We start from the raw sequence: 17237 nt of genomic DNA, 5'->3' as shown, positions 1-17237 counted from the left end.
GCCCGGTTTTTCTCATGATGTACTCTGCATATAGCAACTTTGAAATATTCAACAAAAAATTGTTAACTGTAGTCACCATGCTGCATACTAACCCCCAGGACTTATTTATCTTCTAACTGGATGTTTGTACCTTGTGGTCACCTTCACCCATCTTGCTCACTCCTACCTCTGGAAACCACCAATTTGTTCTTTGTATCTATGAGCTCAGTTTGTTCTTTTTTTTTTTTGAGGGGGGTGTATGTGTGGTTTTTCTTTTTTTTAGATTTAATACATAAGTGAGGTTATATGATACTTGATTTTTGTCTGATTTATTTCACTTAATGCAATGCTCTCAAGGTTCATCCATGTTGTCACAAATGGCAATATCTCATTCTTTTTTATGGTTGAATAATATTTCATTAGGATGGCTGGATGGCATCACTGATTCGAAGGATGTGAGTCTCAGTGAACTCTGGGAGTTGGTGATGGACAGGGAGGCCTGGCATGCTGCGATTCATGGGGTCTCAAAGAGTTGGACACGACTGAGCGACTGATCTGATCTGATATATATTATACATATATATACATACCACATTTTCTTTATTCATTCATCTGTCGGTATTCACTTAGGTTGCTTCTATATCTTGGTTAGCATGTATAATGCTGCAATGAATATGGGGGTGTAGCTATCATTTTTGTTGTTTTGGTTTCTTCAGATAAATACCAGAAGTGGAGTTTCTGGATCCTATGGTAGTTCTAATTTTTTTTTTTTTGAGGAAACTTCATACAGTTTTCCAGTGATTATAAATGGCAATCATATCTATCTGCGCAGCAGCATTTAAACTGATGTTTGACCAAACAACATAGTTTAGCTAATTTTGACACATAAAGTTAATCATTACAGGGTCTAACTGTTGTCCATGTCCCTCATATCAAACAATTATTTAGCACTTACTTTCTTTTTTGGAGGGTGGGGTGGGGGTGTTTGGGGGCTTTTAAAAAAATTTATTGAGAATAATTGATTTACAATGTTGTAAAAATTTCTGCTGTACAGCAGTGGCTTAGTTATTGAGACTCCTAAATGTGATTGGTTTGAAGAACATCTGAGGGATTTAATTTTATGGTAGATGCCAATGTTAAAAACCTGGAAAATGAGATTTCTGATACAAAATCAAAGAGAGATGCAAGTATAAAAATAATATGGCTTAGGAAATGTGGATACCTAAAACCCCACTTTGGAAATGAAAAGACTGTACCTTGATCTAGAATAAAAAAACAGAATGTAGAATGGAGTTTTCATTCTACAAAGTTTTCACTTTGGTTAAATCTATACAGATGTAAAGTAACTAGATAGTATGAAAATTTCCAGGTTCCTATCAATGTGTACAGTGGAGGGAACCTGCAGGTTCTACCTTGAAGCTTCTTTGTATTATTTCAGCAGCACTGATTTAATGCTGACTTATTCTGGATAAAGGTTTCCATTGATAAGCCTTCACTGTTCTCTTGGGAACTAAATTGTTTCCTCCAGGGTTTTGCACTTGACTTGCTGAAAGTAACTGGCGTGTGCCAGAGTAGTTATAGATTGGAAACTACCCAAAATGGAAGATAATTACTAAATGTTGCTTATAAGCCAGAAAGGTTGAAAACTGGGCATTTCCCTTCACATATTCCCATTCACCAAAAGAGTCAGATTCTTTTGGCTGAGAGAATATGACCCCAAATAAATTTATTTATTTTTAAGAATTTTTTGACTATTTTTAAAGACTTTATTGAATTTGTTACAATATTGTTTCTGTTTTATGTCTTTTGGCCCTGAGGCTTGTGGGAGCTTAGCTCCCTGACCAGGAATCAAACCCACACCCCTCGCACTGAAAGTGAAGTCTTTACCAATGGACCACCAGGGACGTCCCAAATAACTTTAAATTAGTGCCTTTTTTTCAGTATATGTAAAAATTTAAAACATCCAGTGAACATTTTTTGTAAATCTTGAAAGAAATTAAAAAAAAAAAAAAACTGAGGTAAATTGAACATTGGAAACTTAACCTGAATTGAGCTCATAAAAATTCTTTTATGCTATTTTTATAAATACTTTTTGCACCTATATGAATAAGGCTAGCATTGAAGCACACTCTGTCAGCCAGTGTTTTAAATGGTTAGAACCAGACACCTGGTCTAAAAACAGCTTGATTCTGGAAAGTACATCTTATACAACTGTCTGTGTGTGCAGAAACCTATGTTTAGAAATATGCACTCATTGTATTCTTTGATTACCATGACCATACTCTGGTGTTCCAGGGTCCAAACAGGTGTATAGTCTTGATAACAAAAGCAAATATTTGCCATTCTTAGAAAACAGTATAAAACAAGCATCTCCAACACATCTCAAGCTTTTGTATATCTCATGAATACTCCTTGTTGCTTTCTATTTGTGTGTGGAACATCTGCTTGGATCATCCTTGTATCTGTGTTAATGATGCTCGGATTCACAGTGACTTTCTCGTATTAGGGAATTTGTTTGCACTGAACACATACTACAAATAGAGAGAAATAAATGGCTGAGGGAGAAATCAAGAGGAGGACAGGGAGGAGCAGGAAAAGGAACACTAGCTTTGGGACCTCTGGGTCCAGAAGGCAAGCTCCAAGGCTGGCCTAGACCTCAGAGGGCACCCAGGACTGCCAAGAAGGCACAGCATCCACGTCCAGAGCCAGAATAGAAGTCTCATGACTCCACACAGATCCTATTGGGGGTCTCCCAGCTTCTCTGTGCCCCTCCCATTTCGGGGTGGAAGCCAGTATCCCCTGGCACTGCCTGCCACTTGGTAGCGAGGATCTATGCTGTCTCTGTGCTTCAGACGTGACCCCTCCCGTCAAGCTTCCTCCAGATGCCAGCACCCCTTTCCAAGGTCACTGCCAAGGACAACACACCCCCAAACTCCGACTCTTTCCAAGCCTCTGAAAACACAATAGAAGTGGGAGGGGGAACCAGGTATTCACCATCACAGGTGGGTAGTTGGAGGACTTGATCATTCACACCTGAGGGGAAGACTGCGCTCTGTTCTCTGTACCCCGCACTGTAAGAGCATGCCATGACGGGGACCCCAGTGACAGCTGTGTGGGAGGTGGGTGAGGGCACCTGCAGGGTGCTACTGACCTCAGATCAGACTTGGTCACCTCAGCCTTCTTAGAAGTAAGCCCAGGCATGGTTTGTGGGGGAGACAGACCCATAGCTGTGTTGGGGAGAGCTCACCATGTTGGCCTCGCTTCCCCATCTCTGAGCCAAGATGCTAATTATGCTGCCATCACAGGGCTGCTGAGGTGTTAGGTGTGATGATGTAAGTGGTCCTCATTGCAGGGCCTGGCATCTGGTCAGAGGGTATAGAGAGACACGGACCAGGGTCAGCTACTCTCTGTGTGTTTAAGCAGTGGGTGCTTGGGAAGAGATGCCACCTGGATGGAGGAGGGGAGCCCTGGCAGAACCGGCCCGTCAACCGAGGACGCCCAAGGGGCACCGACTCACCCAGCAGGCCTTGAGATTCTCAGAACCACTCAGAGCAGGCACACGCAGCTGAGACAAAGGAGTGAACTCTAGACCCCACAGTCCCATGGACGCAATGACACCTGTCTTGATGGACAGGGTGAGTGTGAGGCGGCTCCAGGCGCTGGCTGCATTCTTGAGCTGAGAGGCTGCGCTCTGGTTTCGGTCCCTCCTGGCCTCCTCACTGACCCGGGGCGCTACTTCCTGGTCCTCTCCTCTCCCCCATTCCTCCCCACCCTCTTGTTAAAAAAAATGTTTCAAAGGTTTTGTCAGTGAATAATCTTATTCATAAAGCAGGGGTGCTGACAGTTTGCAGAGCTAAATGGGCACTTAACTGCGTATCTAATAAATCAGCACCAGAGTACACAGAGGGAAGAGGGTTTTGGAAGGAAAGGAGGTCAGTATGAAAGGGGCCTGTCACGGTGACTTACCAGCCCTCAGCAACCACAGCGTCTGCCCGCACCCTCCTGGCCACCACTGACCTGGAGCAGCCAGGGGCCGACAGTGCGCATGGCTGGATGAGCACACACACCTGGACGGGCACACACAGCTGGATGGGGGAGGAGGCGGGGAGGACCACGCATCCCCTGTCCACAGGAGGGGCAAGAGCAAAAGGAGGCAGGGAGGCCGAAGCAGGCTGGTGCAGAGCTCCGTTCTTTTCAGCATCTGCCCCTGGATTAGAGGCGGTGTTACCAGGACCTTTCTGCCTCCCAAACCACCCTCCGCCCAGGATTGGGGCAACAATCTGGGATTAGAGGCAGGTTCAGGTGACTTATCGCACACCTGTTGTTCCAGTGTTAATCACCCTCCCGGGTGTACAAGGGTCCAACATAAGGACTCAATGCTACCTTAGTGGCCTAGCCTGGTAAGGACATGGTGGGGATGCGCCCTCCATGAATCACCTTCCTTGCCCACAAAGAACACCAGCTCCTGGGTAGGGGCAGGGTAGAAACATAGAGATCTAGCTGGAATCCCCGCCTTTGCTCCAACACTCACTCAGGTGTGTCTCCGGCAAGCTTACTGAGGACAGAGACATGTTCCTTGGCCCCCTCGCAGCTCCCCTGCCCTTGGCACCAGCCCTGGGCAGGCACGGGAAGCACCTGCTGACTCCAATGGGGCTGACACTGCTGCTGGGCCCAGAGGCCGGGACACCCCACTTTCTGAGGGCAGAGGTCACTGCTGGCTTCCTGCCTGAGTGTCAGGCCTCTCTCTGCTGTCTCCCCCAGCCCTCCCTCCCCACAACCTGCAAGTGCTGCCAGCCCCAAGGCTTTAGACGTGAGCCCTAGGCGCAGCTGCCACCTCCTCCTTCCCTGTCCCCCCAGTCCTCCAGGACCGATGCCTTCCCTTCAGCCACCTCCCACATCACCTCAGGAGCCAGATCAGACCGCCTCACCCACCCGCCACCAGCTACAAATAGGATTTGCGTCTAAATAGGAGATTTTTAAATTTTTTATTTACTTATTTTTGGCTGTGCTGGGTCTTCTATGCTGCATGGGCTTTTCTCAAGTTGTGGTGAATGGGGGCTACTCTCCAGGTACAGTGCTTCAGCTTCTCATTGCAGTGGCTTCTCTTGTGGAGCACAAGCTCCAGGGCGTGCGGGCTTCAGTAGTTGGCAGCACGTGGGCTCCGTATTTGTGGCACACAGACTTAGTTGCTTCTCAGCCTGTGTGATCTTCCCCAACTAGGGATCGAAACTGTGTCTCCAGGACTGGCAGACAGATTCTTTACCACTGAGCCACCCGGAAAGCCCTACATAAGATTTTAATTCTGTTTTAGACAAACACCTCTGTATGCATCTTTTTCCCAGGCTGCCGGCTGCATCCCAGCCTGTGATCTGGAGAATGTTCCAAGGGTTTCTTCTTCGAAGCCGCTTCAATGCCTTTCCCCTCAAAGGGTTAGCCAGATAGAGGTGAGCTGACCCTTGGCCCTGCAGGCCAGCAAGTGGGGGCTCCCCATCACCCTCCCCAGTGCCTCTGTCCCTGGGGAAGAAGCCTGGCACAGCGTCCCTTGGCTGGTGGGACTCTTTCTGCGGACGACAGATGTTTTGCTCAGCCTTCTCTCTCCTCTCTGAAAAGTGCTGGCAGCCCCCTGCCCTGCCGCCAGCAAGCGAGGTGCTAACAGGGGTCAGTGATGGGAGAGGCAGTGCATGGCTCAAAGCCAGACCGACCCTCCTGCTGAGAACACAGAACCCCTGGGCCAGGAGCAGTGTCAGCAGGTCCTGATCTTCCAGTGCCTGTGTGTGGTTCTTGGGAGCCTCTGTGCAGAAACTCGGAACGTATCAACTGGAAAACAGCCTGAAGGAATTCATGCTCTAACAGGGAAACCAAACAAATCCGTGTGCTCTTTGGAAGAATGGCAGGATCACAACGATGATGACAAAAGATGCATTAAGAGGAAGCAGAGAGAAAGGAACAGGTTAGACTGGCGTAGAGGTGAGCTTAATGAAAGAAGGGGAAGACGTGGCTTCAAACTCATGCTGGAGAAGGGGAAGGGAGAGGGAGCCAGTGGGGAGGAGGACATTGTCTCCTGGGTAGGGAGGGGCGCAGCCTCGTGGAGTGGGACTGCAAGGGTCCAAAGAGGAGGGAGAAGCCTCTGGAGAAGCCTGGAAGATTCAGCTCCTCCCTCCACGAGGACAGCAGAGAGGGGACCACCAGGGAGTCTATGTGGACACAGAGCAGCAGCCCCCCACAAACTTTAGACAAACAGGCATTCAGTGTATAGAAATCCTGAGAAACAGGTGTGGGGTGTGTGTGTGTGTGTGTGTGTGTGTGTAAAGCACATTTCAGCTGTAAGCACACTTCAGCTGTCTAATCCCAGTACTTCCTGGTCTTCAAATACTGGATGGGGTAAGATTTCTGTCGCACCTACAGAAAATCGCCAGGGGCTCAGGCAATCATCCAGCGGGTGACCCAGGCAGGAGCTCTTGGGGTGAGTCCCCAGGACAGCCTTTAACCCGGTCCTGTTAAGTCCCTGGTCATTTTCTGCTGAGTGGACAATATGCAAGCAGGCTGACAGAGCACAGCTTCCTGAGGAAAGAGCTTCCTGCCCTGCAGTCCAGTTTCAGCCCTGGCCCTTCTCAGGCCGTGGGGCAAGGCTGGGTGATGAAGTTGAAAGGTGTTGAGAAGTGCAGGGGAATCTATACACAGCTCAAAGGGCAGATCACTGAGGTCCGCAGGCCCCCTTCTCTAAGATGGCTCTAGGACTGATCAATCTCTGAGACTGACTGGAAACCAGCCCAGTTAAGGTTGGTTTCTGATAGATCTGCCTGGGCTAATGTGAGGGCTCGAAGCTCACAGCATGACCCATTGGGAGATTGTGTGAGTCAAGCTGGGTGAGACCTTTGCAGACCATGGAGAAGTCATTCAGGGGGTGCCATGCCCCAGAACATGAATGTAGAGCTCGGCAAGCAGGCCTGGGCACCCTGGGAGGCTGGGACCTGCCCTGGGAGTCCAGGTGGTGGGAGTGGAGGCAGAGAGGCCACCTTGCAATCTGGTTGAAGCTGTGTGCAGGGAGCAGACTGCTGCTGGAAGCAACTTCCCCACCACCACCCCAAGAAGGCCCAGGTGGTTTGCAAGTGGGGACAGAGGGCAGGCCAGTCATGGAGACCTTCGGCAAGGACAAAGGCCACCAGGCTTAGTTCTCGGCATGGCTCCCCGCCAGCTGCACGACCAGGGTTAGATGATCAACTTCACTCCAATGAGTAAGCTTCCTGTAAAACTGGGAAAAACAGTCCACATTGCAGCCCAAGGGGCAGCATCAGCTATAGTGCTTGTAAGAGACTCCTCCATCCTCACAGGGATGCAGGAATCTCACATGGTCACCTTCCCTCCGTGGTCAGTTTGCCTCCGCCCTCTTCCATCCTTTGAAAAACAAAAGGCAGCAGGTGAGCAGATCCCAAAATAAGACCCTGAACCCACAGGGGTCACCACCCTGGATGCTGGAGAAGAGAATGCTTTTGTTCAGCAGGGTCCTCAAAGGTAGACATCCAGTGGCTGCTGATAAAGGAGGCGGTCCCCCACAGGGACTTGTGGAGCTGGTTTCTGGGTACTGGTCACGAGGCTTGAGACCTGGAAGGAAAAGGGAAGGATGGAGGTGGAGAAGGACCGTGACTTGGCCCCTGAATCTGCACCCATCGGCTTTGGAAAGGCCCAGCCCAGACCCACCTCTGAGCCATGGGGCTGAACTCCACAGAGCTGAGGCTGGAGGACAAGCTCAAGGCTGGTCAGTGGAGGTGACATTGAGCTTGGGGCTTCGAAAACAGGAGGCAAGATACCCCAAGCTCTTAAGACTCTGCACTCACCCCACCAACCAAGTGCTGTGCTGTGCTAAGTGGCTTCAGTTGTGTCCGACTCTGTGATTCCATGGACTGTAGCCCACCAGGCTCCTCTGTTCATGGGATTCTCCAGGCAAGAATACTGGAGTGGGTTGCCATTTCCTCCTCCAGGGGAACTTCCCGATACAGGGATCAAACCCCTGTCTCTTACATAGGGCCAAGAAACAATACCAAAGATGATGGGCCAAGAACCCAGGGCTGGAAGTCAGAAACAGTGCCCAGAGCCCAGCTGAGGGAAACCCAGATGTGTGCACACACCTCTCCCTGAGCCGTGGTGGCCACTGTCAGACGCCTAGGAGAAGGACAGCATGAGAGCCCAGACCAGAGACAAACCAGCCTAAGAAAGCTGCGTCCTAATGAGGGCCTTCCTGGGGCAGGAGAACAGGACAGAAGGGAGACCCAGCTGGCAGGACTCACCTGCTTACTTTGGCCGTGGTGACTCTGCCTGGTGGGCAGATCCTAAAGCCCTGGGTGGGGTGGGCTCAGCTGAGAGAGGCAGTGGCCGACAGCTGGGTGTGGGCTGCACGAACTGGTTCGCAGAAGCCAAGTCCTTACCTCTGCGTTAAGAGAGAGACTGCTTTCTCTTTGTTGATCTCAACGGCCAAGGGAAGGCACGGCCTTAGCAAAGTTGAAGTGGCAGTCACGATACTTGAATCCAGTCCTGTCGAAGGAGTTGTATACTACAAGCTCACAGGCTTACGAGTTTTGGTTTTTTGTTTTTTCTTAATTTTATCTTTGGCTGTGCTGAGTCTCTGATGCTGTGTGTGGGCTTTCTCTAGTTGTGATACATGGGCTTCTCACTCCAGTGGCTTCTCTTGTTATGAAGCACAGGCTATAGGGAGCTCAGGCTCAGCACACGGGCACACAGGCTTAGTTGTCCCATGGCATGTGGGATCTTCCCAGACCTGGGGTCGAACCCGGGTCTCTTGTGTCTCCTGCATTGGCAGGCGGGTTCTTTACCACTAGCACCACCCTCTTTCCATAGGACATATTCTAGAAGATCTAAATACACTCCCTGGAAGAAACAACACATCCCATCTTTTTTGAAAGATTTATTTTTAATTAAAAAATAAAAGTTATCTTAACATATCTGCATTGCAGCTTCAGGGATGGCAACTGAATCAAGCGAGAAAAACAAGGTTTATCAGTTCCTGGGTCACCTGACTACCTTATAATGGGTACAAAGGCACACGTGTCTTCAAACAAACTTTATTCTATTAACTCAAAACTCCCTTCCCCCAACTCTTATCTGCCCACCCTCACCGACCACCCCTCCCCCCCAAAAAAAAACAACAATCAAAAACATTAAATTTTCTTTTAAAGCTACAGAAATAAGTGCTGAGTCAGCAAGGAACCTGGGCATGCTGCCCACTCCTCCATCTCTGCTTTGATGGCTAGCTGCTCCGAGGCTGGTCGGAGTGTCCCCCATCATGCCAGGGGGAGCTTGGACCTGGACAGCTCCACGGCGTCACCCCAACTGGGGCTGGCAGTTCCAAGGCACTGTGTCCCTTAGTCAAGGGCTTGTGTGGCTTAGGCAGCCTTTCAGGAAGAGCAGGCCAAGGCTAGCAAGTCTTCCTCAAAAGCTGGAGCTGAGAGCCGTGGGCAGGAGGGAGGGAGCCGGCCGTGGTCTTCTCCCCCAGGTCTCGGGCTCTTGGCAGCTTTCTTCTCCCTGGTCTCCCTGCCCTCTCTCTTTCCCTTCTTCCCAGTCTCCCCCTTCCCCTCGACCAAGAGTCTTATTTTAGCTTGATGGTGGGGGTTCCGGAGAGGCTACTGGCAACTCCTGGGCCTGGCCTGGGGACTCAGCCACCTCCACAGGGACAACGCGTGCCTTTGGTTTCTGCATATCACAGAGCCCCTCCAGGCTCTGGGAGGGCTCCAGGAGCTCCTGGCTGTGAACCTGACTGTTCAGCTTCTCTTCAGCTTCTATCTCTTCTGATGTGGGGATGGAGTTCTTCTTGGGACGACCTTTAGGTTTTGTGGGTGCTTCCTGTCCACCTTTAAGAACCTACGTAGGAGACAAATGAGATCAAATCTAAGAAATAACTTCTTCCCTCCACTTTCCCACTCCCCCACCTCTGAACCAGCGGTCCCCAACATTTTGGCACCAGGGATTGGTTTCGTGGAAGACGGTTTTTCCACAGACTGGGGAGGGGATGGTTTCAGGATGATAAAGGCACATTACATTTTATTGTGCACTTTATTTCTATTTTTATTGCATCAGCTCCACTTCAGATCATCAGGCATTAGATCCCAGGTTGGGCACCCCTGCTCTAAACCATTCCTTCCCGGCAATGAAGTTGCAAAGTTTGGCAAAAAATATTCTCCAGGAGTCACCTGCAGTCTACAAAGACAGCTTCATTCATGAAAGGTTCAATGTACTTTTAGTCAGGATAATTTCTATTAAATACAATGATCATAAATACATTAAAAATCCAACTTCAAAAATAGGGAAACAAGTGAAAATTAAAATATGAGTGTGACAGCAAGTTGATAAGTTAAAAGAAAAAAACAGTGTCACAAACAGGAAAATAAACACTCATATGTCTATATAAAAGTGTAATTGGTACAGCTTTTTCAAAAGACAACCTGAGGATGCAAATCAAAAGTCTTAAAAAAAAATGTGCATAATGTTTGACACAGAAATTCTACTTCTAACAATTTAGCCTAAGGAAGTCATCAAAGATTGGGACAATGACTGATGTGCAAAAATGTTCATCACAAAAATGGCAACAACAGCCAGAAAAATACTCTACAGTTTCCACCATATAATTGAGTACATAATTATAGTATATGGCAAAGAGAGAAAACTTAACAACCATTACAATCATTATATAGGCGAACATATAATAACATGGGAAATATTAATATAGTTTTGTGAAAATGGGTTCTAAACCAGCATAATTTAATTTGGTGGCTAGACAACTACACACTACCCTGCTTGTAGTCTCAAGATCAAGGATAATTTCAATTCTTTTTAAATGTCTTTTTAAATTTTTCAACAATGATCATGTATTTCTGTAATCAGAAAAGGAAATATGAAACATATGGTTTTATGTTGTTTGAAGAAGCAGTAACACATAGGAGAGAGTGTGTTCTTGTTTTGAAAGTAGAATAACTAGATTAAACACCAACTGTGCCCCCTTGTCTACTTTGTTTTTGGAAGAGTCCTTTAAAGACTCTGGGCTTCAGTTTCCTATTCTGTAAAAGAGCGATGCATGCATGCGTGGTAAGTCACTTTAGTTGTGTCCAACTCTTTGCAACCCTATGGACTGTAGCCCAGCAACTCCTCTGTCCTTGAGATTCTCCAGGCAAGAATACTGGAGTGGGTTGCTGTGTTGTCCTCCAGGGGATCTTCCCGACCCAGGGATAGAACCTGGGTCTCCCGCGTTGCTGGCAGATTCTTTAGCATCTGAGCCACAGGGGAAGTCCAAGACTGAGGAATTTCCAGACTGTTCTCTTAAGGCAAGAGCACCATGTTATATTTCAATCAGCGGTATGTGAGGGCTCCAGTGCTCCACATCCTCTGCAAAACTCATTTTTTTAAGGGCTGTTTTGATGTGAACCATTTTTAGAGCCTTTATTGAATTTGTTACAATATTGCTTCTGTTTTATGTTTTGTTTTGTTTTGGCCTCAAAGTATGTAGGATCTTAGTTCCCCAGCCAGGGATCAAACCTGTATTCCTTGCATCGGAAGGTTAAATCTTAACCACTGGACCAGAGGGAAGTCCCAGTACTTGTTACTACCTGTCTTTTTCATTCCAGCCATCCTAGCTGTTGTGAAGTTGCTTTTCATTGTGGTTTTGATTTGTACAACCCTGATAATTATTGAAGTTCATCATCTTTTCATGTGCTTATGGGCCAGTTGTATATCTTCCTTGCAGAAGTGTCTATTCAAATCCTTTGCCCATTTAAAAATGCGGTTGTCCTTTTTAATTACTGAGTTATGAGTTCTCTATTAATACTAATACATTGGATGAAAGCCCCTTATCAGATAGAAGATTTACAAATATATTCTTCTGTTCTGTGTTGCCTTTTCAAGTCATTTCTAAAAATGTTTATTTATTTATTGGCTTCATTGCTCCTTGGCATGGGGGATATTATCAGTTCCCTGATCAAGGATTGAACCCATATCCCTACATTGCATGGCAGATTCTTAACCTCTGGCAAATTAAGAAGGGAAGTCCCACCTTTGCACTTTGTTGATGATGGCCTTCAACAGAACAAAAGTTTTTAATTTTCATGAAGTGCAATTTTTGTTGCTATTGCTTGTGCTTTTGGTGTCTTATCTAAAAAGGTTTTGCCTAACCTAGGGTCATAAGCATTTACTCCAAAAGAAAATGTTTTCTTCTAAGAATTTCATAGTTCTTTTTTCCTTTTTTAATATGTAAATTTAATTGGAGGAAAATTGCTTTAAAATATTGTGTTATTTCTGCCATATATCAGCATAAATCAGCAACAGATATATGTATGTCCCCTCCCTCTGAGTTTCATAACTTTTTTTAAATTTAATTTTTTATTGAAGGATAATTGCTTTATAGAATTTTGTTGTTTTCTGTCAAACCTCATCATGAATCAGCCATAGGAGTTTCATAGTTTTAATGTTTAGTTAGGTTTATGATTCCTTTTGAGTTAACTTTTGCTTATGGTATAAGGAAAACCATAAATTTGCACTAAACACCTCCATTTAGCTGGGCATCTACTCAGCCACTGTACTTTCAATCCAAACAGCTAACACAGAGGTATGAAGGGGACTTCTAACAAGATAGAGATGCTGACAGAATCAACCTCTGGGGAAAAGAGGTCTCTATATTCCTTTTCATATGTCAGTATCTGATTTTGGTTTCACTGTGAGCGCAGGCTGTTGAAAGCACCCAAATGTGCCAAGATGAAATTGACATGTTGAAAGCAGCTCCACTCAGTATGAAAGAGGTTATACAAAATCGAGTTGCCCCACATAGTAATCAAGTTATAAAAGAGCAGGTCTAAGGAAGCCACCTAATTGGCAAAAGAAAGTCCAGCCCAGCAATTAGGGAACACCACCCACACAGCTTGGCTAGACCCCACCTGGCTGTTTTCCTACAGCATGAAAAAAAAAAAATCAAAACAATCAGACCATTTTCTAAATGGAATAAAACATTCCAGCACAAGCAATAATTAGGACATAACTACACTCTTGGCTGCTTTCTGCACCTGACCTCTGGCCTCTGCCTCCCAGCACACCTGAGACATGCAATTATCTCGCAACCACCCCATGCTAAGACTACACACTCACGTGCACTCTGTGGCCCTTCTCTCAGGACCCCTCCTCCCTAGGCATCCCTGGAGCCAATTTACTTTCCTTCGTCCAGAGAGGCCAGGCAACCCATTGCACGTGAGGTCACACGCCTCTGGGAAAAACACCCAGCACACCACCTACTTTTATTAACCTGGCCCGCTGGCAGCCTTCCTCCAAACTCTAAAACTAGACTCTCCTGTGCCCTCCTGCTGGGGATGTCAGGACCTTCCTTCTCCACCTGCACAGGTGGGCGGAGGACGGGCACATTGATGGGAGGGCCCGGCTGTCAGCGCAGAGAGAAACCTTCTACCTCCCTCACTTTTCAGGCAGAAGTGGCTTGTCATGGTGGAAAAGCAACCCAAGGCAGAGCTGGGATTTGAATACAAAACCTCGATTGCCTGAATCTAACACTCTTATTGGTATTTCATTGCATGTAATGTGCAAGGGAAGGATTCCACTGATATTTCTACCACATTTATCTTACCGACCTCCTAACCTCCCAGCAGATCCTAGGCCATGGACTCATTATCCCATTGCCTTTTTGTTCCCTTTCTCTATCTGCTGCTCTATGGGAATTAGAGCCATGCTGTTGTCTAGTTGCTTCAGTCATGTCTGACTCTTTGTGACCCCATGGATTGTAGCCCACCAGGCTCCTCTGTCCATGGGATTTCCCAGGCAAGAATACTGGTGTGGGTTGCCATTTCCTTCTCCAGGGGATCTTCCTGAACCAGGGATTGAACCCGCATCTTCTGCATTGGCAGGTAAATTCTTTACCATGGAGCCACCAGGGAAGTCCAGAGAGCCATGTAACTGATGCTATTTCTCTGAAGCTGAGACATTCACCATCTCCAGCACAGATGTTCCCCCAGCTCACTGTTTAGCAGATTTTCTGCCAGAAGATGGGATGTTCCACTCAACTCAATCCTGAATGCTAAAGCACCAACTGACCGGGGAAGGCTTGCAGGTAGGGAGGATGCAGAAAAACACCTGACTGTCTTAACCAGCATCCCGGAAACTTGCAGAATTCATTTTCAGGTTATCTCTCCTGGCCTCCAAAAGTTGAGATTTTCTATAGACATGAATTTTGTGGATGGGTAAAGAATTAAAAACAAACAAAAAAAAACACTGAGACGAACAGCAGCTAACACTTCTTGACTGTATCCTATGGGGCAGACACTGTTCTGGGTCCTACAGGGATTGGCTCAGATTAGCTCACTGACCTCATCTGCATCCCTGTAAGGTGGACATCAGGCATTTACTGATGAGGAAACAGGCGCTTGCCCACGATTACATAGGTAGAAACCGGTAGCAGTTACACAGAATTGTTGACCAGCTGGAGACTTTTGGTGCACAAGATGACCACTGGGCACGGTACGTGGCCCACCCAGCTCTGTGACTGGGAGAGGAAGGGACCACCCATCTGGACCCTCTCACAGAACAGAACCCTACTTTGGAGATGAAAAGTACCCCTGAATGATGAGGTACTTCTGGCCCGCTACGAAGCCTGCTGGGCCCTATTGGAACCCAAGCCAAACAGAAATGGAAGGGAGGGTGCAGATCCCACCAAACATGGGAGACCACATTTACCCAACCCGCCACAGGTTCTACACGCTGACCGGTAAAAACTAGTCAGAGATGCTATCTCGGTTCTGGCAGCATGCGAGTAACACTGAGAAGCGAATGCTCTTTTTCCAGTTCCAGTGAGATTACTTGCCTTGAGACATCTTTATTACTCAATTATTCTTTTCTTTCCCAGTCCTTGAAGAGGCAGCCTTGAAAGTTTTACCAGGGGAAACTATGAAGCAATCAGGATCCCAACAATGCCTTGCTGTTTTGAGAAAGTCAGAACGTGACCCACACCTGAGCCACCTTGTTCTCCTCTTCACTCCAGCTGTTCTGAGGTCCCTGCAGTGCCCCTGCGTACTTCTGTTCCTTCCTTCAGCCTTTGACACCCTTCCAAACTTCATCTGGCAGGTGTCTATTCATCCATTAAACCCAGCTTAGATGGCACCCCTTCCAGGAAGCCCTCCCTTCTCCTACTGATGCTGAACCTTTTATTTCCTTCCAGTGTTGCCCTGATCACTCTGAATAATGAGCGACTTACAGGTCAGCTACCTCCACTGACTGAGTACCTTTTTTGAATTTTTTTTTAATGGATGGCCTGGTATCTTACTCATTGGAAAAGACCTTGATGCTGGGAAAGAGTGAAGGTAGGAGGAGAAGGGGGCAAGAGCAGATGATATGGTTGAATGGTGTCACCAACACAATGGGCGTGAATTTGAGCAAACTATGGGAGATAGTGAAGGACAGGGAAGCCTGGTGTGCTGCAGTCCACAGGGTCGCAAAGAGTAGGACACAACTCAGCAACTCAACAACAACAACAACTGGTGTCTTATAGCCACATCTCTACTGCCTGGTGAAAAGTCACTGCTCATAAGGTGAAATTTCTGGAAGGGGCCTGCCTTCGGTTGGCTTGTGGACTGCTCGGAGATTTAAATCTGTGCAGTTACTTCCATTTTGTTTTCTACGACATTGATAACTATCGACACGCGGCCTGCAGCGGTGCCAGCCGTGCAGAGGCTGGTGGAAAACAGCTGACGTCAGTGGCAGGGGCACACGTGTTCCCCACGGGCACTGGGCGGTGCTGGCAGGGCTGGCGGGCTGTCAGTGCCTCCATCGTTTGAGTCACGAAAAGATCGCTGATAACCAACTCAAACAATGCCTCTGCCACTCAGGAGACATCAATTTTGATGACGATGATGGGACGGGGAAGGAGGTGGGTGGTGGAACTTGCACAAAAAGCAGTGAAGAGACTTGCCCAAAACCAACCAGGGAGGGGCACGCCGGGAAACACAGCCCAGTGTTTCCAGGTCCCAGATCTGGTTCCCTTAGAGATCAGTCCCCTAAAAGGCTCCATGGGTGTCTGAGCATTCTAGAAGTTGGGGAGCAACAACATGTTTAATCGAATCTTATTTATCTTTCCATTTCAATTTCTCCCTGCAAGCTGTCCCAATATTTCACTTCTCCTCTGGACTCTTGCTTGTGTGTGCTCAGTCATGTCTGACTCTTTGCGACCCAATGGACCGTAGCCCACCAGGCTCCTCTGCCCATGGAATTTTCCAGGAAAGAACACTGGACTTGGTTGCCATTTCTTCCTCCAGGGTATCTTCCTGACCCTGGGATCAAACCTACATCTCTTATGTCTCCTGCACTGGCAGGCTCGTTCTTTACCACTAGCACCATCTGGAAGCCTGTTAGCAGGCAATAGCAAGAACCAAAGTTTTCAGAGAAAAAAATACATATATTGGATAAAAACACAAAATGGAGAAAACTCAAATCTGTTACCCATTATCAAAAAGTGCCTATTAACTCTTTTTGTTTCTGAAAACTAGGTAGCTGGTGCAGGGGAAGGAGGGCTTAGTTATTTGGTCATTGTAGAAAATTCATACTCCAGCCCTTGAGACACCAAGGCTTGTGACCAGATGGCCTAGCAATTAGGACATCATGCAGGCAGGCCTGAGATGCTCGGTCCACAGGATAGGAGAGGGGGCCAGAGACCCAGCGAGAACATGGAAAGGCCTGGGTCAGAGGTTTCTTCCCACTCTCTTCCCAACTCTCCTGTTTTCTCTGGGCTTTGACCCTTGGAATTTTCAAAACTGGAAGTGAGACAACTGCTTTGGAAAATCTGGATTTAACTGTTGCTTTTTTTTGAATAAGAAAAAGAGAGGGCTAAGCCATTATGAAATGAGGTCCTTAAAATGTAGAGATGTTTCTTTTTTAAAGAGCTGTTTACACTAATTTGTTGTTGTTCAGTCACTAAGTCGTGTCCAACTTTGTGCAACTCCATGGATTGCAGCACTCCAGGCTTCCCTTTCCTTCAGCATCTCCCAGAGTTTGATCAAATTCATATCCATTGCGTCAGTGATGCTATGTAACTATCTCATCTTCAGCTGCCCTTTCTCCGTTTGCCTTCAGTCTTTCCCAGCATCAGGGTCTTTTCCAAAGAGCCAGCTCTTCACATCAGGTGGCCAAAGTATTGGAGTTTCAGCTTTAGCATCAGTCATTCCAGTGAGTATTCAAGACTGATTTCCTTTAGGACTGACTGGTTTGATCCC

At 47.2% G+C, this 17237-nt stretch overlaps 1 protein-coding gene across 1 annotated transcript in view; it reads right to left on the bottom strand.

Moving 5' to 3' along the window:
* Positions 1–9096: 9096 nt before the first annotated feature.
* The window catches only part of BARX2 (BARX homeobox 2), an 82058-nt gene continuing 73917 nt past the window's right edge, over positions 9097–17237 (bottom strand). Inside the window, exon 4 of the mRNA XM_005896983.2 lies at positions 9097–9852. Within this exon, the coding sequence (XP_005897045.1) occupies positions 9586–9852 (267 nt within the window). The 3' untranslated portion in view covers positions 9097–9585. The remainder of the gene's footprint in view (positions 9853–17237) is intronic.

The sequence above is a fragment of the Bos mutus genome, chromosome 29, assembly GCF_027580195.1.
Source record: "Bos mutus isolate GX-2022 chromosome 29, NWIPB_WYAK_1.1, whole genome shotgun sequence".
Classification (NCBI taxonomy): Eukaryota; Metazoa; Chordata; class Mammalia; order Artiodactyla; family Bovidae; genus Bos; species Bos mutus.
Note: the sequence above shows the minus strand (reverse complement) of the source record. Positions and strands in the feature narration are given on the sequence as shown.